This window comes from Dromiciops gliroides, chromosome X (genome assembly GCF_019393635.1).
Source record: "Dromiciops gliroides isolate mDroGli1 chromosome X, mDroGli1.pri, whole genome shotgun sequence".
NCBI lineage: Eukaryota > Metazoa > Chordata > Mammalia > Microbiotheria > Microbiotheriidae > Dromiciops > Dromiciops gliroides.
Window position 1 is genome coordinate 5255064 of NC_057867.1, and position 27902 is coordinate 5282965.

Here is a 27902-nt window from a genome sequence, read left to right on the forward strand (position 1 = left end):
TACTCCCCTATTCAGTCAACTCCAGGGGCTCTTTATAGCCTCCAGTGGCAAATATAAAATCTCATTTTGGCTTTTTATTTGATAGGGCAATGAGGGTTAAGTGACTTGCCCAGGGTCACACAGCTAATAAGTGTCAAGTGTCTGAGGCCACATTTGAACTCAGGTCCTCCTAAAACCAAGGCTAGTGCTTTTATCCACTGAGCTACCTAGCTGCCCCCTCACTTTGGCTTTTAAAGCCCTTCATGATCAGGTCTCTACCTACCTTTATAGTGTCCTTGCCTTTTTTTACTCCTCTCCACATACTTTGCCATCCAATAGCCCTGGCCTTCTGGCCGCCCATCTCCCTACTGCAAACCTTTTCACTGGCTGTTCCCCATACCTGGAGTGGCCTTCTCATTTCTGCTTCCTGCCTTCCCTGGCTTCCTTCAAATTTCAGTTAAAATCTCAACCACTAAAATAACCCTTTTGTGGTACTTAAATGTTAGTGGCTTCTCTGCAATTTAGCCTGTATAGATCTTATATGTACAAGGTTGTTTCCAAGTTTTCTCTCCCCATTAGACTATGAGCTCCTTGAAAGCAGAGACTATTTTTTATTCTTTGTATCCCTGACACTTAGCACAGTGCCTGATACATAGCATTTAATCAATGCTCATCGACCTGACTTGCTGGGCAGGGACCACTTTTTAGTTTCTTTCTTGTATATGTAGTGCAAAGTGTAATGCTGAGTTCAGAGTTGGTACTTGATAAGTGATAGAATAATGTGAAAGGAATCTCCACTGATTATACCAAGGGAGGGCTCAAATTGCTCTCTCTCATATGGAGAGACATGAATGACCTGGCAATCATTAAAATACCTTCACTAAATGGTTTTTTACAGAACTCGTGGTAATTAAACAAACAAGACCAGGGCCCTCCTTCCTGGGGGCTCACAAACTACCTTAGGAGAAAAGAGCAAGGACACAAAAAACAAGTGAAAAGTCATGCAAGGTAGCCATGAGAAGCCAGATAGTTGCCTGTCATGGGCATTGGAGAGGGAGTAGATGGGGTGGGCTGGAGAGATCTGGGGAGGCCATCAGGAGACTAAGGGGAGTGAGGCCCCCATCTGCCCAGTCAAGCAGGGCAGCCGATATGGGGGGGGGGCAGTGATGAGACAGGAGTCTGTTCCATTTTGACAGCTGTACGGGCTAATTTTCAGTCCCTGACATTGTCCTGCTCATTTCCTTTTCGCTAACCAATCCCTTTGGGAAGGCAGGCGATAATCCCAGGGCTGTTTTCTCCCCAGATTTCTCACCCTTGAGGCCCTGGAAAATTGTGCATGTGTTGACATGGCTGATTGCTACATATATCCTTCTTTCCAAAAAGGATTGAGTTGATGACTTCTTGCAAAGAGGGATGACTCCAGATTCCAGATTGGGTGAGTGGGGTCAGGGACCTGGAACTTGATTTCAAAACAGAGGAAGAAAAACTAATGAAGACCAGATCTATCAGATACAATATGAACTTGGGCAAATCCATTTTCTCACTCCAGGTTTCTCTGCCTAAAAAGCTTGAATTTCAGATATTTCTCTACCATCCTGTCTTCTTCCTTCCATTTCAACCTATCACACCCACTTTATCTTATCTCACACTCTCTTACATGTGCTGTCTGTGTAAAAAGCTTAATAACGCCATAAAAAGAGGGCAATAAAACAAAAAAATTGATGGAATCAAGCATTGTTTTAAAACATTGTATTAGGAAATGACTTCTGAAAAGAATGAATTTCATGATAAAACATAATAAAATTTAAACAAAAGGAAGCCTTATCAGAAATTTGACTGAAAGAATCAAGCAAACTTGTAGAAACAGAAAAAAGAATGGGTGATAGAGGCAAAAAGGGAAACTGAAAAGAAGAAAAAGGGGGTCATTAGATAAGGGGAGAGAGAGGTGAAAGGAAGGGCAGAGGAAGCCTGCTCAAAGGAGGCAGAAGCTGAAGATAGAAGGAAGCCAAGAGAAGAGAAAGAGGAAGAAAGAGGAGAGAAGCTGGAGAGTGAAAGCAGTAGGAGAGGCAAAGGGTGCGACAGCAGACTCATTTTGTATCAAGAGGATGGTGCAGCTCAGGGTAGACGTGTTGAGTGAGTTTCCCTTTTTAAAAAAATTCCCTTTTTTTGTTTTGGTGAGGCAATTGGGGTTAAGTGACTTGCCCAGGGTCACACAGTGAGTGTTAAGTGTCTGAGGCCAGATTTGAACTCAGGTCCTCCTGAATCCAGGGCTGGTATTTTATCCACTGTGCCACCTAGCTGCCCCCAGAGTGACTTTCCCATCATGAGTGCTGTAAGTCCTCCAGCCTCAGCATGTAACTGTGGAGAGCAGACATGCTACCTGAGACATGCTTGGGAGAGGCTGATGAGAGAGACCTCAGAGGTTGAAGTTGAAAGCCAGGGCAAGAGAGGCAAGTCCAAGATTTCAGGCGCCAATGGGAGATTTCCTAGAGGTGCGGGCATATGGAGAAGCCAGCACCCAACAGGATCTTTGACTTCCAGAGCCAGCAACCTTCGAGAGTGCTAAGAGTGCATTTCCCTGGTGAGCTCGGCTGCCCCTTTGTTGAGCTGTGATTTTTCTCTCCTAGCCAGTTGAAAAGCTCTTCTTCTCTAGTGTATCTTTCCTCTAATCTGGATCACTTTGAGATTTCTGTTTGTTTGCTTAGATAAATAAATGTGTTTGCTTGTTGTCCAGGACCATTTGTTATGTTACAAGTATTTGGTGGGAGGAAGCTATTACCTCCCCTTATTCTCTCCTGTTACAAAGGGCTCCGAGGTGACCAGGGAAAGTGGTACTGGGGCTGACCCCTAAAAGAGTAGTAATCCTAGACTGCCAATACTTGATGTGTGATAGATATAATTCTAGTGCAACACTGGCTGTAGATGGGAGAGTTACAGGGGTGAAAGCCCATTCATTCCTAGGTCTCCTGGATCCTGGCTGATCTTCACTTAACTATAATCTCCCTTTGGAGACATGGAATGATGGAATGCAATTTCCAAGATGAGGTCAGGGGTCTATTTATGGCAAAGGAAGGCCTGCCAATTTAGAGTAAATGGACCATCCATTTATTCAATCTGGAAATGATACTGCTTAGGCTTTTGTTACTTATCTATATGAAGAACTGGCCCTGGGGGCAGCTAGGTGGCACACTGGATAGAACACGGGCCCTGGAGTCAGGAGGACCTGAGTTCAAATCTAGCCTCAGACACATTACACTTACTAGCTGTGTGACCCTGGGCAAGTCGCTTAACCTCAATTGCCTCACCAAAAAAAAAAAGAACTGGCCCCCAAAAAGCAATTCTTTGGGGCAATGTATGTCAACACTGACATCACCTCAGGTTTATTGGCAGATATGTTCCACACCCCATTCCTGAAATGAACTTTATCTCTAGGTCGAAATGAGCTGATGCACTATTTGGACTTAAGAAATGTTTATTGATTCAAAGATGAAACATCTTTATGGGCTGGCAACATGCTCAAGCTCACATGGATCAATGAAAATTACTTTTTAGACAGTGTAAGTCCCTTGGTCTTGTATGAGTGCAGACTTTCTGAACAGGGAGCTTCTGGATGGCCTGTTGTCATCTCTTTATTCAACCTTTGGCAGGACAGAGTTTGTCCTGTCCTCATCACTGACCTCTTCACTGAGCTCCTGGCTCATCCAACCTTCCCAATCAATGGCCTTAAGAAATTCCATCTGCAACGGCCAGAATTTCTTGACACCTTCTTGGCACCAATTAGTTCCCAAAAGAGCAGGAAGGATGTACCATCTGTAGGATGGGTCCCCCGTGTCCAGCTGACAGGCACCATACCTGTCCAAGCAAAAGAAACGTGGAAAGAAAGGTCAGGCTCCAGGTTCTAACCCTGTCCTTCCCTCCCTCCCTCCACCATGTTCGCCCTTTATCATGGCCCCAAGTGCCCAGCTCAAAGCTGAACACCTCTGAGCCCTTGGTGACAGGAGAGAATGCCTTTCAGCCCTGAAGACCCAGGGTAGTGGGGCAGAGAGTCACAGAGAGAAGGTATCTTCTCTCTGTAACACCATCTCTCTTCCTCCCCACTGTGCAGACCAAATAAGGCTGGTGATGATAAGCTAAAGCCTTTCTAGTCTTTCCTGGGGAGAGAGCAGTTCTCTTCTGGGCTCTTTAAAAGGACCAGGCAGTGGAGCCTAGTGGAAAGAGTGCCAGCCTTGGAGTCAGCAATTCCTGCCTTGGACACACACTAGCTGAGGGCCCGTGATCAAATCAATGGAAACCCTTTATTGCCATGTCTAAGTGTGGGGCTGGGAAGGGCAGAGGAAGGTTGCCAGTCTGCACGGGGAGAGAGAATTCCCAAACTAGGAATGCCATACTCCCATGAAATCACAGGTCCACCCTCGAATGAAAAGGGGCAGCATGGGGTCTGGACAAACTAAGGTGGGCCCAAAGACCTGTATGCGAAAGGTCTCCAGACACAGGGCTGAGATATATCTCTACAGTTTGCTAAGTTCTGGGGGCACTAGACACAACAAATGCCACAAGCTCGAGGATCCAACGGGAAATGTGATGGTTTCACCCCAAGAGTACCTATCTTGGGCCCCTGGGATGTCAACTGGCTTTTGACATTGGAAGAATAAATATTAATCTTCCTCCCCCACTCCACCCTAAACACCACAATATAAAACCCCAAACCCCAAGCACCTAAATTCCATTAGAGGTACTCACAGTGCCAGTAAGAAATGAACCATGCTGTAAGACTGCTGAGGGAATCCCAGGCGGTCAAAGTATTCTACCAGCATATTCAAGAGAGTCTGCCCAAAGCAGAGGAAAAGAGGGTCAGGAGCATGGAAGACGTCCCCCAAAATGACAATTCCATGTGCCAGGATGATCAGGGAGGTCTACTGGGGGCACCAGGTAGGGGGAGGGAACACAAGAAGTTTGGGGAGAGTGATGGGAACGATTTCTAACCCCACACCAACAAAAATTCTCCAGTCCCTCCTCACCCCTCTGGGGGCCTCATGGAGCCCAGCCTTCTCTTGGCCACAGTGAACTTCAACTTGCCTTGAGACCTCCCTGACTCCATGTACATGCTCTAGCAGTGACTCTCCTTAGGAAGAGAGATGTCTGAAGGATGGCTCCAAGGGGCATCGATTTTCTTCCCTGCCTTCCATTTCCCCTACACTGGTTCAACCCTGGGAACTGCACTTACCTCATTGTTGGCATAGGATTTCACATCAGTCTTGAGGAATTCTTGAACGACTGGATCCTCTATGGAGGCAAAGGACAAGTTTCCCTTATGTCACTGGTGCTGAGAGATCTGTTTCCTGGCAGGTTGAACCCTAGACTCCTCCCCTCCACCTCACATTGGGGACAATCAAGGACCCTGGGGTCACCTCCTTTGATCCTCCTTGAAGGATCTGAAAAAGGAGCAGCCCAAGGGGTCCCCAGGGTCGTGTGGGCACTCCAGGGCAATTCTATCAGTAGAGAAGAAGAGGCCCTCTTCCAGGGGGGCACTGAGTAACCAGTAAGACATCCTTAGCCCTTTCACCTCTACAGCTGACTCCAGCCCTCTCCAGCACCGGGCACTCTACCCCTCCCTATTTCCATGGGACTATGAATCAGTTACCCAATAAACAGGGCTTCATTTGGTGACCTCTGGAGGTAAAACCCCACCCTAGGGGTCCCTGTTCCTCAAGCCACTCACCCAGAAGTTGAGAGAAGACTGCAAGGTCTTTGAAGCAGAAGGAAGCCACTCTTCTCCTCTTCATCTTAATCCGAGTATCCCCCACTTCAGTCACTGTCCATTCATATCTCCTTCTTTTCTTTCCCCGTCTTCCTTTGGAGTCAGACTCCTTCCTGTTCTCTTCGGCAGCATTACTGCTGTCTGGAGGAAGAGGTATTAGAAACCACAGGGTAAAACTCCGAGGACAGTATGCCTCCTCTACTGTGCCACAGGAGCCACAATCCAGGCTACCCCAGCCTACCCCCACCAACAGAGGGTCAGGGATCTCCCTGAATTCTCCTCTGCTGGGTAGAGATGTCCTGACCGTGAGGAGGCTCCAGGCTAAAGCAGGACTTCTCAACCCTGTTCCCGTCATGTAAACCCCCGGACAGACATGGGAAGCCACAGGAATGGTTCACAACTGAAGGAAAGGCTTGGCATCAACTAGAACTTAGGGAAAATAAAAGATACATTGCTTTTTCCACATGGACCCCCTAAATTCTATCCATGGACCCCAGGTTAAGAAGCTCTGGACTAAAGGAAATTCGGGGATAATTAATTCAGAGTCAAACATACTCCATTTTTGCCAGAACTGAAGTAAAAAAATATTTTATGAATCTCATCCTAAAGGCTAATGTTAGCCAATCAGGAGACTAAGGGGAGTGAGGCCCCCATCTGCCCAGTCAAACAGAGCAGCCAATCAGGACTCCATTTAAAACTCCCCCATAAAGGCTATAAAGAAATGGAATTAAGGACAGCATTTTACATTATTGACTCAAGTTTTCTTAATGCCTTTTGTATTTTAGAGCACAACCCTTTCCCCATATATCTGCTTTCTCCCTTTCCCCCTCATGAGGAATAAAAGTTTGGCAAAACTGACAAAACAACTATCTTTGACAGCAAATATAACACTGTACCCATAGCCTCCCCCCCCTCCCCGGCTCTTTATCCAGTGGAGGGATACTTGTTTCAACTGTTTGTTATCATTAATCTGAGCTCTGTTGCCATTTAATTTTTTAAAAATTTATAATTTATGGTCACCGTGGCAAATATTGTCCTCCTGGTTCTTATCTCTTATCTTGGAATCAGTTGGTTCAAGTTCATCTGAATTCTTCGTTGTCATCATTTCTTATCTGGATTTGTGATTTCTTTTGTGCTAGAAACTTTTGATAAGGATGCTTCTTTGAGCAATGCAGATCTTGTGTGTAAGCTCCGGTCTTAGAGAGTCGCCCAGGGTGGGGGAGCACTGAAGAGGTCGAATGCCTTGCCCAGTGTTCCACAGCCTGGTTCAGAGGAAGGTTTTGGCCCTTGGCCTTCCTGACTCTTTCTCTCCTGCCTTTCAAGAATCTTCTTACATTCACATCAAGCACATAAACGCCTACTGTGTCCCAGGCACTGCGCCAAGGTTCCTACACCACAATGTGTTCAGCCATTACCCAATTGATGGGGGCTCATCTTGCCTCTAGTTTTTTTTTTTTTTGCTCCCACATAAAACTATTGCTTTGGGTTTTTTTTTACTGGTCCTGTGATTTAACCAGTATGACCAGAAAAATGGTGATCTATGGATATTATTGTACTTCATGAAATTTGGCCATGTGAAGTAGAACCAGGAAAACAATGCACAGACCCACCCTGAAGAACTGCAATGCCCAAGCATGCAGAACAGATGATGGAAGCCACTCCCAGTCAAGGGCTATGCTTGGTCACTGTTTAACCACTGAACCAGAGATGTGTGTCTCCCTAAGCACACCATACGCACACACTAGACCAGTGTGGGTAAACTCAGCAGCCTGAACCAAATTCAGGTGTCAGTGGGAAATGTCTAACAAAACAAAATCATATAGAAAATATTCATTTGTGGTTTCCTAAGTTACCATGTACCTATTTGACACCACTAGTCTAGACGATCACCCAAATGAGAAATCAGGCCTTGATTGGGAGAGATTTCTGTGGTGTTAACTGCTCTCACTGAAACTTGAACGATCCTTGCCAGTTAGAGCCAGCTCAGGTTGGCCACTTCCAAGGCGGTCGACCAGTAGGAGCATCCACTCATTTTTTGTTTTGGTTTTGGGTTTTCTTTGAGAGAAACAGGGTCAACCAACAGTCCCGTTCTTGCCCTCCTTCCAGTCCCTTGGACTGATGGGACACTGGCTTTGGAATGTTACCAGAGGTTGTTAGATGTGGTCATTGTGTCAGCTGGGTTGGGTTTAACTTTGTCTTATTTATAAGAGAGCACTCAATGGGCAAGATACCTGCAAGTGTTTGTGGGATAAGAACCAAGAAAAGGCATCAAGAAAACTTGTTTTTAAAGTGGCCACAGCCTTAGTCTCTTTTCCTGAAAAAATGATAGTCTTCTGTCACTGGGCTCTAGGATCCATATTCCTTCCACACTCCTTGAATATGCTCTCTAGGGTCACTGTGTCTCAACTCCCTCAGAGACCAATTCTCTCCCCCAGTCTATCCCAAACAGTTTGGGATCCATTTATTCTACTCCCAACAGCTACTTTCACTACGCTCACAGACAACTTCTCTAGAATTCTGAGTGGGAACAGAAATCTGAAGCTGGAAGGACCCTCAAAGGCTGTGATGTCACAGCTAAGGGAACTGAGGCCTACATAGGGGAAGTGACTTGCTCAAGGTCACAGACAGTAATCATCAGAAGTAGGATTTATACCCAGGTCCTCCAACTCCAGAGCCAGAGTTCCATTCACCATATCAAACCCTTATTGAATGAAAACATTGAGAGACTGAATACTTCTCCTTCCCATAGTCATCCAGGGGGAATGGAAGCCAACTCAGAGATAAATGGGAAGGCCTAATGACTTGAGTCAGGGCAAAGGGGACACAAACTTAAAAATCAACAGCCACATGAAGCTGGATGTGATGGCCCATGCTCAGAGGCCCTGATGCTGCTGCTGCTGTGAAGGTTCACTGAGTTCAGGAGTTCTGAGCCATGGAAGGACTAAAGCCGAGCAGGGGCCTTCACATCAGCAAGGCCTGGGATGGGAGGGCCACCGGGCTGCCTAAATCAGAGGAGTGAAGCAACAGTGGCTGGAAAAGCTGAGCAGGTTAACATTGATCAGTATTCAGACCAGCCTGGGCGAGATGGAGAAACAAAGTCTCTTTCAAAAACCCCAAAATGAGAACCAATAGGAACCACCAGAGATGTGCTTGTAAGGTACACGGAGAAAGGCTTTTCCTCTAGTCTTTTGTAAATGAGACCTGGTTCCAGAAGCCACAGTGTTAGTGGAAACAGAGACACACAAGGCTGTATGGGAGCTTCAGAGCTGCATGTAATACAGGATGGCAGATCACGAAAATGATAATGGAATCATGATAATGACTCCAATACTGTACCACAAATTGATCTCTATTAGTGGAGGAGAGCGACTGTCCAACAATGACAACCTTCATGATATCAAGGGCAGAATCAGGTGAATAAGCTAAAGCCCAGGGTTTCACACCATCTCTTATGCTATCACTAGATCTCCAGTGTCTTTCAGTCCCTCTTCAGCATCCCCAAAATATCCCTGAAAAGGTCCATCCCTCTAAAGGACACACATTCAATCACACCCATGTGCTATCAAGAGGTTCCACTCAACCTCCGTTCAAGGGTTTGGACTATTCATGTGAAAGTTGTGTGGGTATCAGGCGCTCTCAGGTAGCCACCGAGAGGAAGCCTTGTAGAAACTGTTCATGGGTGGGCTACAGTCATTTCCCCCAAGTTCTTAAGGAAAAGGACCTCTTCCCTTCCCCAGCCTCCTTTTCTCTTAAGCTCCCTCACCCCTTCCTTTTTCTCTCCCCTTCCACCCACAACCCACCACCAGGGGCTACATTTTCACTCTTTTGAATCTCTCCCCAGTTAGGGGCTTTCCCAGGAGTCCCCTTGGCTCCTCTCACCTCTTTACCCTCACCTGATTTCCTTGGACCAGCTTCCATCTCTCTGGTCCTGGTGGTGTCTGGTAGGGAGAGCTGATTGATTCCCCCTGGGTGAGGGAATGAAATGAGGGTAACTCGTCAACTCTCCTGAGACCGCTGAGATCAGTGACTGCACCAACTAGGTGGTCATTGGGCTCTAACAAGCAAATCTTGTTCTTTGCCAAATCCCCCTCTCTAGCTCAACATTCCAAGCAACTGGCATAGCCAAGTGTCTGTGCTCCAATGACTCTAAAGATTCCAGAGCAGAAAACCCAAAGCTCCTGGAGACATCAGATACTTCTACCTGGAAAAGGGGGCCACAGTTAAAATATACCACGGGACTTCACAGGCCAGCCTTCTCCTGACCAGCAGAGGAAGACCCCTTCATGTTCAAATGCAGACAGAGTGTGCTGAAGAGGAGGAAGGGAAAAGAGAAGGAAAATGAACAGGAGGGCCTGGGGCTCATGATGCCCTCTCTCTTAACAGGAAGCCTTCGGCCCTCAACACCCAGACACACACACCCTATAGACACCACACTTCTATTAACGTGGCCTGAGATCACACCAGAGGTTCTGAGCTGCCAGCCCATACCATGGATACATTCTGAGCTTGCAACAGTCGTAAGAAAACCCTCAAATCTTTGACACAACCTGCAAGTGAGGCAGTTGGTTTCTCTTTTTAAACCCTAGTACAACACTTGACATGCAGTGCTATTGGGTTGCATCCAATTGGGTTTGGCTCATCACCCAGGCCTGTTGAGGTCTCTCTGTGTTCTCATTCGGTCACTTAATTTCTGCCTAGCCATCCCTCTCCGCTTTATTTACCACCTGCCAATCGCACAGCATGCCTTTCATGCCTTCCTGCATTGATTGAAAATGTCCAGCAGAGAAGGGCTGAGGACAGAGCCCTATAGCACAAGACTCAAAGCTAGCAGTTACACTACTGATCGACACCAGTCACTCAACCAGCTACCAAGCCAGCTGAAGTCTCCAGCACACATCTCTCTCTCCATCTTTTCTACAGGGCTGTCACAAGAGCCCCTGTTGAATGCCTCGTTGGAATCCAGATATGCTATGGCTACAGAGAGATAGTCTAGGTCACCCTGTTGGGGGAGAAAACAAGGAAAGGAAGTTAGTTGGGCATGAAAACAAAGGGGCTGAATTAGTTGACCTCTAGGACTCCTGGTAACTCCAGATTCTATGATTTCTGACTTATTCTTTTTTGTTGTTGTTTGTTTATTTTTTCGGGGCAATGAGGGTTAAGTGACTTGCCCAGGGTCACACAGCTAGTAATTGTCAAGTGTCTGAGGTCGGATTTGAACTCAGGTCCTCCTGAATCCAAGGCTGGTGCTTTATCCACTGTGCCACCTAGCTGCCCCCAATTTCTGACTTATTCTTAGTGAAACCATATGGGCTGGCTCTGAGTGTTAAACTCTCAGAAAACATACTTAAATTCTAGAATGTAAAAAAATTTATTATTTTTTTTGGTGAGGCAGTTGGGGTTAAGTGACTTGCCCAGGGTCACACGGCTAGTGTCAAGTGTCTGAGGCTGAATTTGAACTTAGGTCCTCCTGACTCCAGGGCCGGTGCTTTAGCCACTGCACCACCTAGCTGCCCCTAAATTCTAGAATTTTGCAGAAGATGGAAATGAAACTAACCCTATTACAGTCTGTGGAATCTTTTTCCCTTCTTGGGAAGTCGGTATTGCATTTTCTTGTTTCCAGTCCTTGAAGGGCTCTTTCTTACAGTGGTTCAGTGACTGGACACAGTGGGATGCTGCTTATGGACACTGTATGCCAAGATGCTGAACTCTCTCACACTACCCCACCAGACTGAGTAAGTTCTACTCAAGTTTTTAGCTCTTTGCCTTCAAGGGCTTAGGGCTAGTCAGTCATTGCCACATTTCCAATCTCCCTGGAGTGGCATGTCACAGTTGGCAAGATTCTGAAAAGGTTCATGGATCAGGCCTAATAGCCTCATTTGCCTGGGCTAATGTCCAAAGCCACCTACACCCCAAATGTGGTGGGCTCCCTTACCCACGGGACTACCTTTCGTCCTGTTTGAGATGAAGCATTACCTCAGCAGAAGCAAGTGGAGAATGTTGAGCTCCTGAAATGACACTAGGGAGGTTCATGGCTTTTCTCTCAGCCTCCCTCATTCTGAGAGGGAATTGTTTTAGTTTGTGCCCTAGCATGATGACCATGCCCAGTGTCTATTGTTTATAATGAGAAGCTGATACCCGTAGCAGTTGAGGAAATGACAATTGACAAGCAAAGCACTATACTGAAGAGATGCCACCCAATGGGCTACACTGCAGCACTAAGGTGCCCAAGGTTACCAGGAAATAGCGTCTGAGGGGGCTGAATAGCGTTTGAATCTGCCGACTCAAGTTTCTCCTCATCAACTTCAAGTTTGTGTCCAATTGGATTTAGAGGTGCTGAAAGTCTAACTCCCATGAATACTCCCTGGAACAGACATATTTCCTCCCCTGGAGCAAGTAAAGAGCTTCAGAGCACCTGCCAGTCACCCTCGAGGCTTGTTCATCGCAGACACTGGCAGAGACTACTTGCTATTCTTCTGAAAGTCGCCTAACCCTAGTGATAACTTCCAATGAGGAGCAGTTTTGGCTGAGGGAGCTGGATGCAGGGAGCCATGGCTCCCTGTCCTTTACAGTGTCCTTTTAGAAGGCTAAGTGCTTAAAAAGTCTACCTGGCTGCAAACACAGATGTTACTGAATACCTCTAACAGGGGTCTGAGCACATTACTGCAATACTCAAGAAGAGAGGCTTGCACTATTGTCTCTGGGTTAACATCCTAACTCGGATGTCTGCTTGGCTTTGGAAGCCCGATTAGCTCTGGCCTACCCCTTTCAAGCTTTCTTCCTTGTTTCTCTCCTTTGTTCACTCTGTGTTCAAGCCTGTCCTACTTGCTGCTTTCTCCACAGGACACTTCACCTCCTGTCTTTGGATTTTCAAAATGTTAGAAAACCAGGCCACAGGAATCCTAGAGCCGACGCCCAGGTTGTTTTTGTTTTACTCTAAAAGCCTTTTCACTTAATGGGATCAGAATTACCCGTTAACTTGAATGATCGTCTCCAAGAATTTTTCACCAGAGATCTGAAAAGTACACCCTACTTTTCTCATGTAGTTTTTGTGCTAACCACTTTTAGGTGGCACATCAATCACCAAGCATTTCTTAGATGCCAATGTGCCCCGGCACAGCAGTAAGTGCTAGGGGTCCAAATGCAAATGCCTTCAAGGAGTTTAAGCTCCAGGGAATCCTTAAACTGGGAGACAGATTTCAGGGGCCTGTGACGTTTTTTAAATTTTTGATAAAAGATGTCCTGGAGGAAGAGAGTTCTAGAAAGGGTTTTGAAAAAGGTAAGGAATATAAATTGTCTTTGGCCAAGAGGAGTTAGATTCAGGTGAACTACCATAGCCAGAGGAGCCCTCAAGAGGTCCTATTTGGTTCCTGGTCACCTCCTATATCCAGAAAAAACCAAGGTGCTGCTGGAGCTGTCTCAGGAATACTTTAGGTATATACATGTATCTGTGAAGCTTTTTTGTATATTCCTTTTTTTTTCTCGGGGCAATGAGGGTTAAGTGACTTGCCCAGGGTCACACAGCTAGTAAGTGTCAAGTGTCTGAGGCCACATTTGAACTCTGGTCCTCCTGAATCCAGGGCTGGTGCTTTATCCACTGTGCCACCTAGCTGCCCCCTCAGGAATACTTTAGGGTAAAAATGTTTACCTGCAGACAAACAGCAGTTCTGAGCTGAGCTAGAGCCCCAACCCATTCTTCAGCTCACCATAACACTTGTTTAATCTCACAGATAGCCACTCTTCTTGATCCGGCTCTAATATGCCAAGAACTAAACTATTTCTAGACTGGTCCATTAAATTTTATATATATATATATATATATATATATATATATTTTTTTTTTTTTAAAGCAAGAAAATCTATACTAGAGATTCCTGATTTCACAGATCATCCTTGACTTCTGGCCTAAAAAGAAAATCCTGTAGTGGAATGAAGCCAGTGATTGGTGATACGCATTCACTTCAGTGTCCAATATCTAATGAAGACCATGACTTCTCATAAAGTACACCATATCAGAAACTATACCTGAAAGAAACTTTGTCCTTGGGATCTGTGTTCCAACAGGTATTCTTCTCCAACCGATTAGATCCTTCACCTATTAATGAGAAGAGCCATTTCCTGCGAGATAAGTCACTTGGACTAAAGCAACGATACTACTCCTTTTTTTTTTTTTTTTTTTGCGGGGCAATGTGGGTTAAATGACTTGCCCAGGGTCACACAGCTAGTAAGTGTCAAGTGTCTGAGGCTGGATTTGAACTCAGGTCCTCCTGAATCCAGGGCTGGTGCTTTATCCACTGCGCCACCTAGCTGCCCCGATACTACTTTTAATTCTGTTTTTAAGCAAAGCTTAGATAACTAACCTGGGAAAGTATTATAGGAAGGGGAAAAAGAGGAAGGGTGTATAGAGCAGGAAGAAAGATCTGCAGTTCCCAAGTATTACCGAAAAAACCTGAAAGCACACATTCTGCCACTGACCCACAGGGAACCAGAAAGGCTGAGGAAATGGGGGGTGGGGGAAGGGAAGGCGGAAAGCGGTGGGGGGGGGGGGAGCCATGGCAAGGAGGAAAAGAAAAAGAGAATGGGGAAAGAGGAGGAAGAAGGGGAGGGGTGGGAGAGGAATGAGGAGGGAGAGGCAAGGAGAGGAGGGGGGAGGGGCAAAGGGGAGGGATGAGGTAGGAGAGGGGAGGGGGAAGAGTGAGAAGTAGGAATGGGAGGGGCGTTATGGAAAGGGAGGAGCAGAGGGGAGGGGAAGGGCAGAGGGAGGAGCGATGAGGTAGGGGAGGGGGAGGGAAGAGGAGCAGAGAGGGAGGGGGAGGCACAGAAATGGAGGGAGGGGGGCAGCTAGGTGGCGCAGTGGATAAAGCACGAGGACCTAAGTTCAAATGCGGTCTCAGACACTTGACACTTACTTGACCCTGGGCAAGTCACTTGACCTTCATTGCCCCACCAAAAAAAGAAAAAGAAAAGAAAAGTAAAAAGAAAAAAAAAGAAATAGGGGGAAGAGGAACAAGCACGGAGTGAAGAGGGGGAAGCCCTTTACAAGACTTCAGGAAACAAGCATACATCAAGGGGAGTGGGCTGCAGGTCGTCAGGCCGAGTGCCTCAGACTCCAGCTCAAGTACTAGGGAACCATTAACAAGAAAGGGAACTGGCCTTTCTCCAGAGCCAAGTGTGTGCCACGCACTGTGCTAAGCATTTTTTCCAAGTATCGTCCCATTATTATTCATTATACTCACTACCATGAGGATGAAGATAAGATTCTTACCCCCATTTTAAGTAAAGGAAGCTCAAGCAAATCAAATAGAGCTGAGGGGCCTTGCTTAAGGTCACCCAGCTAGGAAGCATCTGAAGCTGGATTTTAATTTGGAGCCTGCCGGTGCTCTGTGTACTACGGTATCACCTAATTTCCTCTCACAGCCTCAGATTCCCTTCTGCAAGATTGGCTAAGCCTTGCATTTGTGGCTTGGGAGTGGCCTGGTGGTGCAGTGGGTAGCACACCAAAGCCTAAACCCGGACTCCAAACCCAACCTCACAGCCTCACTCGGAGCCCCTGCCATTCCCGGTCTGGAAAACGAGGATAACGCCAGCCCCCACCCACCCCACCCCGGGCAGCTGCACAATGGAAATGAGATGCTCGTAGAGCGCCTCCAAACCGCAAAGCCACACGAGCGCTCCCAAGGGAGATGGCGGGGGCTGAGCAAAAACACTTAAAAATTTCGGAGGGCAACGCTAGGGACCCAGGCCCCACCCGCTATCCACCTCCCCGCCCAGGCCCCTGCCTGGTACCCAGCCAATGCCCATAAGCAGTTGCTTTCTTGGGCCGACTCCAGCGCCACCTCCCTCCCTCTCGGCCCATTTACCAGGATCTCGATGCCTCCTCTGTCTGAGGTGCTGAGTCCGATGAAGGCCCACAGGTGACCTTCGGTCAGCTGCAGCTGGGCTGAAGCTGAGGCGGAGGGCCTTTGGAAAAGGCAATTGCCCGAAAGGATGCCTGGGTACCAAATTAGGCGAGGGCCCGACTCGAAGCAGGAGAGCGCGAGGCACGCTACCACAAGGTGCAGCTCCTTGTGCGAGTGCTAAAGGAGCAGCACTGAGACTGCGCACTGAGTCACAGGGGGCGGAGCCTCGTGTTCCCGCTCAAACAGGAGCATGTGACACGATCCAGGGAGGTGGGGGATGGGCCAGAGCCTGGCGCTGCTACCAGCCTCACAAGCAAATGGGACTTAGGGAAAAAGGGAAGGGAGGAGGCAGGGCGCCTGGCTGTGGTGCCCTGGCCCGAAATAAGCCACGCTACCGACACTTTATTAGTCTCTAGTGAAGAAATCAGGAGAAGGAGTCGCCTCCCTTCCCCTCCCCCCCTCCCCACCCAGCCACCTTTCCCGCTCAAAGTCAGTAGGCATGCTCAGTAGTGTGCTGAATGGGCTTGCTGGGGACAGCTTTCCCCTGGTAAAGAAGCAAGGCTCTCATGCCCTTCTTTTGAGCAGGAGTGGAAGCGTGGAAGGGGGGAGGCATCTCCAGGTTCTTCCTGCCCAAAGTGAGGCATGCATGAATGCATGCATGCACGTAAGTTTGCATTCATGCAAACAAGTATGCATTCATGCAAGCAAGCAAGCAACTACTGGAGAGAGCCTGCCTGCCATGGGGCGGATGGGAAAAAGATGTGCCCCCTCCCCCCTCCATTCTGGGAAAAGTGTTAGGGGTTGTGGTGGGGGAGGGGCAGGACAAGGCAGGCAAGTGCAGTGGTGGGGGCAGGGTCCAGATTTGGGAAAAATATTACCACTGAGATCTTTGTGATAGGTAATTACTGCCAAATAACCATCAAAAATGGGGGCAGCTAGGTGGCGCAGTGGATAAAGCAACGGACCTGGATTCATGAGGATCTGAGTTCAAATTCACCCTCAAATACTTGACATTTATTAGCAGTGTGATCCTGGACAAGTCAATTAACCCTAACTTCCCCGCCAAAAAAAAAAAAATACAAACAAAAAACCCAAATAACTGTCAAAATGCAGGGTTCCCAGAGTTTAACATCTAAGTTTTCTGAGGCATAAGCACAGGCTCAGAGGCCAGAAATGTAACTTTGAACCCCAACTGGGACCCTAACCAAGCTTCTGGAGTTTCCCTTTAGAAAGACAAAGTCATGCTTTTTGGATCATGGGCTTCCCAAGGGAGAAAGGACCTCTCACACATTAAGCAAGGGAAGGAGCCACAGTTGTAAGGAGACATCTCCCTGGAGATCATGACTAAGGTTCCTCCCAGCAGATCCACTTCCCTGGTTTCAAGTCAATGGCCAAGGTTCCCTAATAAATGCTGCTAAAACCTGCTAGTGCTAAGACTTGATCCACATTTGTAAAGCCAAGAACTTATTTTCTTAGCAGCTTAGGGATGGAAGTTGAAACAAATAGTGACCACAAATCCAGAATGTAAAATAAAAATAAAAAGGTCTTTCATACTTCCATCCTACTATATTAACTAAGAGATATTTGAGTATTGCAACAACATGATTTTATACATATATATGTGTATACATATGGGTATGTAAATGTGCATATATATACATGTACACACATACACATATGCATGCATGTATAGTATATGAATAAGATAATTATGAGACACCAAAATTCTGGGTATATTAAATCAATTTTATCAATCACAATCAATAAGAGATTGACCAAAATGGCTCCTTAACCCCTCTACACCCAAGGAGGCTGCATGGCTACTCCTTTAGGTTTTTATGCCTTTCAGACAAAAGACAGTCCATTAAACAGCAATGAGATCTAATTGGTTAACTAACTGGAGGTGTGTTTTATTAAAATAAAGGAGTAGGGGCAGCTAGGTGGTGCAGTGGATAAAGCACGGGCTCTGGATTCAGGAGGATCTGAGTTCAAATCCGGCCTCAGACACTTGACACTTACTAGCTGTGTGACCCTGGGCAAGTCATTTAACCCCAATTGCCTCACAAAAAAACAAACAAAAAAAACCCAAAATAAAATAAAGGAGTGAGTATCATTTGGATTCAAAGAATGTAAACACCACCCAAACTGATCAGAGCACGGTAGATTCCACCTGTGTGGGGTCTTGAACAAGAGAGTCCAAATCTCATCATTAAAGAAGGTAAAGGCTAAAGTAAGGCATCAGTAAGAAGGGGGAAGATTTTAATCTCCCCAAGCTATTGGCCATCGATAATCATTTTTCACATATAAGAGCATTACAGTTTGCCTCCCACAGTTATAGAAACATGCTATTAAAGGAAGAAGGAGGAACATGGTTATAACAATATCAAGGCTGTCCCTTCTAGGACACAGGCTGGCCTAAATTTATCAGAATAAAGCTTCCTTAACTCTGTTTGAGTTCAGGTAAGAGTCATAGTTAACTTTATTTTGGAACAGCCAATCATGCCAGAAAAGTACACATGACAGCCAGACTCAGGATTGACAAGGTGGGAAATTTTCCTGTTCAGAAAGGAAATAGTACAAAGGGGAAAGTGAGTCAAGGGGATACTGCAACGTCCTTTATAAGCCTATCTTCTCATCCTTTAAAGATACAGACATTCACCTGTAGCAGTCTCAGACAGAACTCCCTTTGAGCAGCTCATAACATTGCCTTTCAATGAAGGTTATTATTGACTTAATAAGAATTCAGACAATTATCAAAACTTGGAACAATACCAAATTATAGTTCCAAGAAACATAACCTAAAATAGCAAGTTTCACTAATGACAGCTAGGTACAGTTCTTGTTATAATCTATTATCATTATTATTCTACTAAAGTTAACAATAAAAGTAATCATGTAATAAGCAGATCTTGTCTTACACTTCCTTTCAAGTTCAAAGACATCCTGAAGCAAAAATCTATCATTAGAATTTAAGAAAATAACAACATTCATACAGTGAAGTCAACATGATAATTCACTCAAAACTCAGAAAACCACTGACCACTGTCACTTTCCAGGCTAACAGATATCTATATCTGAAGGTATTGCATATTAACTGCTAGGCATAAATCAAATCTTTAAATCTGGGTCCAGTTAAGACTAAGTTGGCTTAAAGGTGTAACTTCAGCACATACTATTAAAGGAGAAATTTTATAACTTTTATAATCAGTAGCCAACAATTCATTATATATTTTTTTAAATCACTTCATATAAAACAAACTTGCAAGCTCCCTAACTTTGGCTCTGAAACATCCTAGTTTCTCATTAAAACACTGCATTATTTAATAATTCCACAATCATCTTTCACCAACTACTTTTCCAGGCTTATAAGATTTTATGACCTTACCCAAACAGAAGGTCCTGAGAAACATGATAAATCCTCAAAGAATTTCACAAATAAAGAGAAATTACAAGGTCTCTTGTAACTTTCCTAAGTTGTTACTATTCTTTATTTTAAAGCAAAATATATCCAATTGGTGCAAACAAGTTCAAATGTTATGGAGCTAATAACAACAGAGCTATAAGAAGATCAAATTAGAAACCCATAATTCATCTGAAAGTTTGAAGATTTTTCAGTTTTTACATACCACTTGCTCCATTTTTATCTGAACTCTGTGCCTAATACGGATAAGGTTATCTATAAGCTGAAGAAAGAATCCATGAAAGCCTGACTTGTAAAATGAGTCCTTCTGTTTCAATATTATCAGATAGAGATTTCAAAATTGGGGGAAAACAAGATTAAAAACTTTCTTTACAGTTATTAATGCAATTTTATATGTAAAATCCTTAATCCAAGTTTGAGAATTTATTACTTAAAACATAACCAAAGTGGGGCAGCTATGTGGTGCAGTGGATAGAGCACCGGCCCTGGAGTCAGGAGGACCTGAGTTCAAATCTGGCCTCAGACACTTGACACTAGCTTTGTGACCCTGGGCAAGTCACTTAACCCGAATTGCCTCACTAAAAAAATTTAAAAAAAAAAGAAAGGAGTAAACTCACCACCAATGAGGAGGAAATTAAGACAACTATTAGGAACTTTTTTGCCCAATTATATGCCAATAAATTTGACAATCTAAATGAAATAGATGAATATATATACAAAAATATAAATCATCCAGATTAGCAGGAGAAATAAACTATTTAAATAACTCGATTTTAGAAAAAGAAGTTGAATAAGTCATCAATGAACTTCCTAAATAAAAGTCCCCAGGACCAGATGGATTCACAAGTGAATTATACTGGAAGCAGCTAGGTGGCACAGTGGCTAAAGCACTGACCCTGGATTCAGGAGGACCCAAGTTCAAAACCGGCCTCAGACACTTGACACTTACTAGCTGTGTGACCCTAGGCAAGTCACTTAACCCTAATTGCCTTGCAAAAAAAATTTTTTAAGTGAATTCTACCAAACATTTAAAGAACAATTAACCCCAATACTATATAAATTATTTGAAAAAATAAGTGGAGTCCTACCAAATTCCTTTTATGAGACAAATATGGTGCTGATACCCAAACCAGGAAGAGCCAAAACAGAGAAAGAATTATAGACCAATCTTGCTAATGAATATTGATGCAAAAATGTTAAATAAAATACTAGCAAAAAGATTACAGAAATATATCACAAGGATCATACAATATGACTAGGTGGGATTTATACCAGGAATGCAGGGCTGGTTCAATATTAGGAAAACTATCAGCATAATTTATCACATCAATAACAAAAGCAGCAGAAATCATATGATTATCTCAATAGATGCAGAAAAGGCCTTTGACAAAATACAGCACACATTCCTATTAAAAAACACTAGAGAGAATAGGAATAAAAGGAGCTTACCTTAAAATGCTATGCACTATTTATCTAAAACCATCAGCAAGTATTATCTGTAATGGGGATAAGCTAGAAGCCTTCCCAATACAATCAGGGGTGAAGCAAGGATGCCCATTATCACCTCTATTATTTCATATTGTACTAGAAATGTTAGCTATAGCAATAAGAGAAGAAAAATAAATTAAAAGAATTAGAATAGGTAATGAGGAAACAAAACTATCATTCTTTGCAGATGATATGATGTTATACTTAGAAAATCCTAGAGAATCAACTAAAAAGCTAGCTGAAATTATTAACAACTTTAGCAAAGTTGAAGGATACAAAACAAACCCACATAAATCATCAGCATTTCTATATATTACCAACAAAATAACTGTGGCCAATATAAAATACTTGGGAGTCTACCTCCCAAGACAAATGCAGGAACTATGTAACCAGAACTACAGAACACTTTTCACATTAAAAAATCTAAATAATTGGAAAAATATTAATTGCTCATGGTTGGCTGAGCCAATATAACAAAAATGACAATCCGACCTAAGTTCATTTATTTATTTACTTGCTCATTTATTGATTTGTTTGTTTATTTATTTAGTGCTATACCAATCAAACAATCAAAAAATATTTTATAGATCTAGAAAAATAATAACAAAATTCATATGGAAAAACAAAATTTCAAGGATATCATGGGAATCAATAAAAAAATACAAAAGAAGGTGATCTAACAATACCAGATCTCAAACTGTATTATAAAGCAGTAATTGTCAAAACAATTTGGTAATGGCTAAAAAATAGAGAGGTGGATCAGTGAAACAGAATAGGTACAAATTACACTATAGTAAATGACTATAGTGATCTAGTATATGATAAACCCAAAGATCCAAGCTTTTCGAACAAAAACTCATTATTTCACAAAAACTACTGGGAAAACTGGAAAACAGTATGGCAGAAACTAGGTATATATCAACATTTCACACCATATACTAAAATAAGGTCAAAATGGATGTAAGATTTACACATAAAGGATGATACCATAAGCAAATTAAGAGAGTATGGAATTGTTTATCTGTCAGATTTATGGGCAGAGGAAGAATTTAGGACCAAAGAAGATATAGAAAGTAAAACAAAATGTAAAAGAGATCATTTTGGTTGTATAAAATTTAAAAGTTTTTGCACAAACAAAACTCATGTAACCAAGATTACAAGGGAAGCAGAAAACTGGGAAAGAATTTTTGAAACAAAAATCTCTTATAAAGGCTTCATTTCTCAAATATAGAGAGAACTGAGTCGAATTTATAAAAATACAAGTCATTCCCCAACTGATAAATGGTCAAAGGATATGAACAGGCAGTTTTAAGACAAAGAAATCAAAGCTATCTAAAATCATAGGAAAAAATGCTCTAGATCACTATTGATCAGAGAAATGCAAATTAAAACAACTCTGAGGTATCACCTCACACCTATCACACTGGCAAATATAACAAAAGGGAAAAATATTGGAGGTTGGAGGGGATGTGGGAAAGCGGGGATGCTAAGCCACTGTTGGTGGAGTTGTGAAAAGATCCAACCATTCTAGAGAGCAATTTGGAACTATGCCCAAAGGTCTATAGAACTGTGCTTACTGTTTGATCCAGCAATACCATTGCTAGGGTTTATATCCCAAAGACATCCCAAAAAAGAGAAAAAGACCTATTTGTACAAAAATATTTCTAGCAGCAATTTTTGTGGTGGTTAAGAATTGAAAATCAAAGGAATGCCCATCAATTGGGGAATGGCTAAACAAGCTGTGGTATATGATGGTGATGGAATATTATTATGCTATAAGAAATGACAAGCAGGGAAACTAGGTGGTACAGTGGACAAAGCACCAGTTACCTGGATTCAGGAGGACCTGAGTTCAAATATGGCCTCAGACACTTGACACTTACTAGCTGTATGACTCTGGGAAAATCACTTAACCCTCATTGCCACACAAAAAAATAATAATAGAAATAATAAGCAGAATTATTTCAGAAAGGCCCAGAAAGACTGGTATGAATTGATGTATGATGAAATGATCAGAACCAGGAGAACGTTGCGCACAGTGATAGCAATATTGTTTGATGAAGAGCTATGAATGACATTTTACTAGCTGTGTGACCTGGGCATGTCACTTAACCCTTATTGCCTCGCAAAAAAACAAAACAAAACAAAACAAAACAAAAAACCTTGAGATTTTAGCTTGGAGAAGAAAATACTCATGCGGGAGCATATGAGCTATTTTCAAGTATTTTAAGGTTTGTAATAGGGATTAGTTTTGCCCTTTTTTGGCTCCAAAAGGGAAAAGAAAATAATAGTGGGCCTAAGTTGCAATAAGGAATATTTAATCTCGATGCAATTTTTTCTTTCTTTCTTTTTTTTTTTGGCAGGGCAATGAGGGTCAAGTGACTTGCCCAGGGTCACACAGCTAACAAGTGTCAAGTGTCTGAGGCCGGATTTGAACTCAAGTCCTCCTGAATCCAAGGACAGTGCTTTATCCACTGCACCACCTAGCTACCCTGATGCAATTTTTTCTTAACAAGTGTACCTATTTAAAGGGATATTGAGGGCAGCTAGGTGGTACAGTGGATAAAGCACTGGCCCTGGATTCAGGAGGATTTGAGTTCAAATCTGACCTCAGACAATTGACACACACTAGCTGTGTGACCCTGGGCAAGTCACTTAACCCTCATTGCCCCACAAAAAAACAAAACAAAACAAAACAAAACAAAAGGCTATTGGGCTGTCTTGGGAGGTAGTGAGATACCTCTCAATAGAAGTCTGCAGGCAAAGGCTGGATGGCCACTTCTCAGGTATGTATCAGACTAAATGGGCAACAAGATCCATTCTTTTTTTTTTTCAGGGCAATGGGGGTCAAGTGACTTGCCCAGGGTCACACAGCTAGTAAGTGTCAAGTGTCTGAGGCCGGATTTGAACTCAGGTACTCCTGAATCCAGGGCCGGTGCTTTATCCACTGCGTCACCTAGCTGCCCCCTTAACAAGGTCCATTCTAACTCTAAAATTGTGTGATTCTATGACAAATCTTGGCAACAGTTTAGATAAGTAGATGAGGAACAAGAGTAAAAATAATCAAATACTTTCAGTATCAAGTATGAAATTGTTCATACTACTAAATGGTTATTCTTTAAAAAGGTATAATAACCTATGATTATGTAATGATATTTGTCAAACACCAAGTAATATACATAATTATAATAATAAATTTATATAAGTAATTTACTAAATAATTTATATTTTGCTTCACTATTTCATAAAAATAAAATATTAACATATTACTCTAAAAAAATTAGAATTGGGCAGATGGAAGCTAATGATGCTATGAGATACAAAAAATCAGTCAAACAGAATCAAAAGATTGAAAAAATAGAAGAAAATGTGAAATACCTCATTGGAAAGACCATATTCCAGGAAATTATCAAGGAGAACTGCCTTGATATCCTAGAAACAGAGGATAAAAGTCAATGAAAGAATCCACTGATCACCTCCTGAAAGAAACCCCAAAAGGAAAACTCCAAGGAATATTGTAGCCAAATTCCAGAACTATCAGGTGAAGGATAAAATACTGCAAACAAAAAGAAACAATTTAAATATCATGGAGCCACAGGATTACACAGAACGTGGCAGCTTCAATATTAAAGTATTAGAGGGCTTGGAAGATGATATTCTCGAAGGCAAAGGAGCTTGGATTGCAACCAAGAATCAACTACCCAGCAAAATTGAGCATTATCTTTCGGGGGAAAGATGGACATTCAGTGATGTAGGGGACTTTCAAATTTTCCTGATGAAAAGACTAGAACTGAACAGAAAATTTGATCTTCAAATACAGGACTCAAGAGAAGTATAAAAAGGGAAAAAATGTTAAAGGTTAAATTGTTTATATCCCTACACAGGAAGAAAATACTTATAACTCTGAGAACTATGTCTGAGATAAAAGGAGTATACATAGACTCTATAGGTTTAAATTGACTTTGGTGTGATGATATAAAGAAAAATAAGGGGTGAAAAAAGGAGTATACAGGGAGAAGAGGAAAGGGGAAGTAGAATGGGGTTAATTACATCATATGGGGGGCAGCTAGGTGGTAGAGTATATAAAGCACCTGCCCTGGATTCAGGAGGACCTGAGTTCAAATCTGGATTCAGACACTCGATACTTACCAGCTGTGTGACTCTGGGCAAATCACTTAACCCTCATTGCCCAGCAAAAAAAAAATATACATCATATGAAGAGGTACACAAAACCTATTACAAGAGAGGGAAAGAAGGGAGGGGTGAGCATTGTTTCGACCTTACTCTCATCATATTTGGTTCAAAGAGAAAATAACATATACATTCATTTAGATAAAGAAACTTAGCTTATCCTTTAGGGAAGTAAAAGGGGAAAGGGAGGGCACTGATAAAAGGGAAGCAGGGGAGTAAAGGGGAAAGAATAGGGAGGGAGGGCTGATAAAAGGAGGGCAGACTGAGGGAGGCAGTGGTCAGAAGCAAAACAGTGGTAAGGAGGAATAGGGTAAAAGAAGAAAAAAAAGTACAAAGGGGAAAATAGGATGGAAGGTAATACACAGTAATCATAACTGTGAATGTGAATGGGATGAACTCTCCCATAAAACGGAAGCGAATAGCAGAGTAAATTAAAAACCAGAATCCTACTTTATGTTGTTTACAAGAAACACATTTGAAGCTGAGAGATATACACAGAGTAAAGGTAAAAGGTTGGAGCAGAATATATTATGCTTCAGCTGAAGTAAAAAAAAAAAAAAAAGCAGGGGTAGTAGTCCTTATCGTGGACAAAGCAAAAGCAGATCTAATTTAAAGAGATAAGGAATGAAACTACATCTTGTCAAAAGGTACCATGAAGTAATATCAATATTAAACATATATGTACCAAGTGGTATAGCATCCAAATCCTTAGAGAAGTTAAATGAGTTACAAGAAGAAATGAACAGCAAAACTATACTAGTGGGGTATCTTAACTTTCCCCTCTCAGAACTAGATAAATATAACCACAAAATAAATAAGAAAAAAGTTAAATAGGTGAATAGAATTTTAGAAATCTTAGATATGATAGACCTCTGTAGAAAACTGAATGGGGATAGAAAGGAATATACCTTTTTCTCAGCAGTACATGGCATATACACAAAAATTGACCATGTATCAGGACATAAAAACCTCATGGTCAAATGTAGAAAGGAGAAATAGTAAATGAATCCTTTTCAGATCATGATGCAATAAAAATTACATGTAATAAAGAGCCATGCAAAGATAGACTGAAAATTAATTGGAAACTAACTAATCTCATCCAAAATAATGAGTAAGTCAAACAACAAATGATAGAAACAATCAATAACTTCATCCAAGAGAATAACAACAACGAGACAACATACTAGAACAGCCAAAGCAGTTCTTAGGGATAAAATAGAGAAAGAGGAGATCAATGAATTGGGCATGCACCTAAAAATGCTAGAAAAAGAAAAAATTAAAAATCCCCAATTAAATACTAAATTAGAAATTCTGATAAATCAGAGGAGAAATTAATAAAATTGAAAGTAAGAAAACTATAGAATAAATAAAACTAAGAGCTGGTTTTATGAAAAAATCAATAAAATAGATAAACCTTGGTTAATTTAATTTAAAAAAAGAAAGAAGAAAACCAATTTGCCAATATGAAAAATGAAAGGGGTGAATTCACCACCAATGAAGTAGAAACTAAAGCAATAATTAGGAGCTATTTTGCCCAACTGTATGCCAATAAATTTGACAATCTAAGGGAAATGGATGAATATTTACAAAAATATAAATTGCCCATATTAACAGAACAGGAAATAAAAGACCTGAATAGCCTCATTTTAGAAAAAGAATTGATCGAGTCATCAATGAATTCCCTAAGAAAAAAAATCTCCAGGGCCATATGGGTTTACAAGTGAATTCTACCAAACATTTAAAGAACAATTAATTCAAATACTATATAAATTATTTGGAAAAATAGGTGAAGAAGATTACTTTTATGACACAAATATGGTGTTGATACCTAAACCAGACAAAGCCAAAACAAAGAAAGAAAAGTATAGACCAATTTCCCTAATAAATATCGATGCAAAAATTTTAAAATATTAGCAAGGAGATAACAACAATTTATCGCCAGGATAATACACTATAACCATGTGAGGTTTATACCAGGATTGCAGGGCTGATTCAACATTAGGAAAACTATTAACATAATTGACCAAATCAGTAACAAAATTAACCAAAGTCATATGATTATCTCAATAGATGCAGAGAAAGCTTTTGACATAATACAGGACTCATTCCTATTAAAAACACTAGAGATCATAGGAATAAGTGGAGCTTTCCTTAAAATAATAAGCAGTATCTACCTAAAATCATCAGCAAACATTATATGTAATGGGGATAAGTTAGAGGCATTCCCAATAAGATCAGGGGTGAAACATGGATGTCCATTATCAACTCTGTTATTTAATGTTGTATTAGAAATGTTAGCTTTAGCAATAAGAGAAGAAAAAGGAATTAGAATAGGCAAGGAGGAAACAAAACTATCACTCTTTGCAGATGATATGATGGTATACTTAGAGAATCCTAGAGAATCAACTCAAAAACTACTTGAAACAATTAACTTTAGCAAAGTTGCATGATATAAAATAAATCCACATAAATCACTGGCATTTCTATACATGATCAACAAAGCTCAGCAGCAAGAGATAGAAAGAGAAATTCCATTTAAAGTAATGGTAGACAAAATAAAATATTTGGGAGTCTACCTGCCAAGACAAATCCAGGAACTCTATGAACACCATTACAAAACACTTTTCACACAAATAAAATCATATCTAAATAATTGGAAAAATATCGATTTCTCAGGGGTAGGCCCAGCAAATATAATAAAAATAACAATTCTACCTAAATTAATTTACTTATTCAGTGCCATACCCATCAGACTACCTAAAAATTATTTTATGGAGCTAGAGAAAATAATAACAAAATTCATCTGGAAGAACAAAAGGTCAAGAATACCAAGGGAACTAATGAAAAAATGCACAGGAAAGTGGGCTAGCCATAGCAAATCTGAAGCTCTACTATTAAGTGGTAGTCATCCAAACTATTTAGTGCTGGCTAAGAAATAGAGTGGAGGATCAATGGAATAGGTTAGGAACAGGAGACACAGTAGTAAATGACTATAGTAATCTACTGTTTGATAAACCCAAAGCCTCTAGCTTCTGGGATAAGGACTCACTATTTGACAAAAACTGCTGGGAAAACTGGAAGATAGTATGGCAGAAACTAGGCATAGACCAATATCTTATACCTTAAACCAAAATAAGGTCAAAATGGGTATATGAGTTAGACATAAAGG

At 42.1% G+C, this 27902-nt stretch overlaps 1 protein-coding gene across 5 annotated transcripts in view; it reads right to left on the reverse strand.

Moving 5' to 3' along the window:
- Positions 1-3445: 3445 nt before the first annotated feature.
- The window catches only part of LOC122733728 (speedy protein E4A-like), a 29708-nt gene continuing 5251 nt past the window's right edge, over positions 3446-27902 (reverse strand). Inside the window, exons 2-7 of one of the 5 annotated variants that reach the window (XM_043974395.1) lie at positions 13760-13829; positions 9631-9702; positions 5699-5878; positions 5204-5262; positions 4720-4805; positions 3452-3831 (exon numbers count right to left, since the gene is read on the reverse strand). In XM_043974395.1, the coding sequence (XP_043830330.1) occupies positions 3609-3831; positions 4720-4805; positions 5204-5262; positions 5699-5878; positions 9631-9655 (573 nt within the window). In that variant the 5' untranslated portion in view covers positions 9656-9702; positions 13760-13829 and the 3' untranslated portion in view covers positions 3452-3608. Of the gene's footprint in view, positions 3832-4719; positions 4806-5203; positions 5263-5698; positions 5879-9630; positions 9703-9938; positions 10010-13759; positions 13830-27902 lie in introns of those variants that run through there. The other 4 variants (XM_043974396.1, XM_043974392.1, XM_043974393.1 and 1 more) reach the window with 4 other exon arrangements.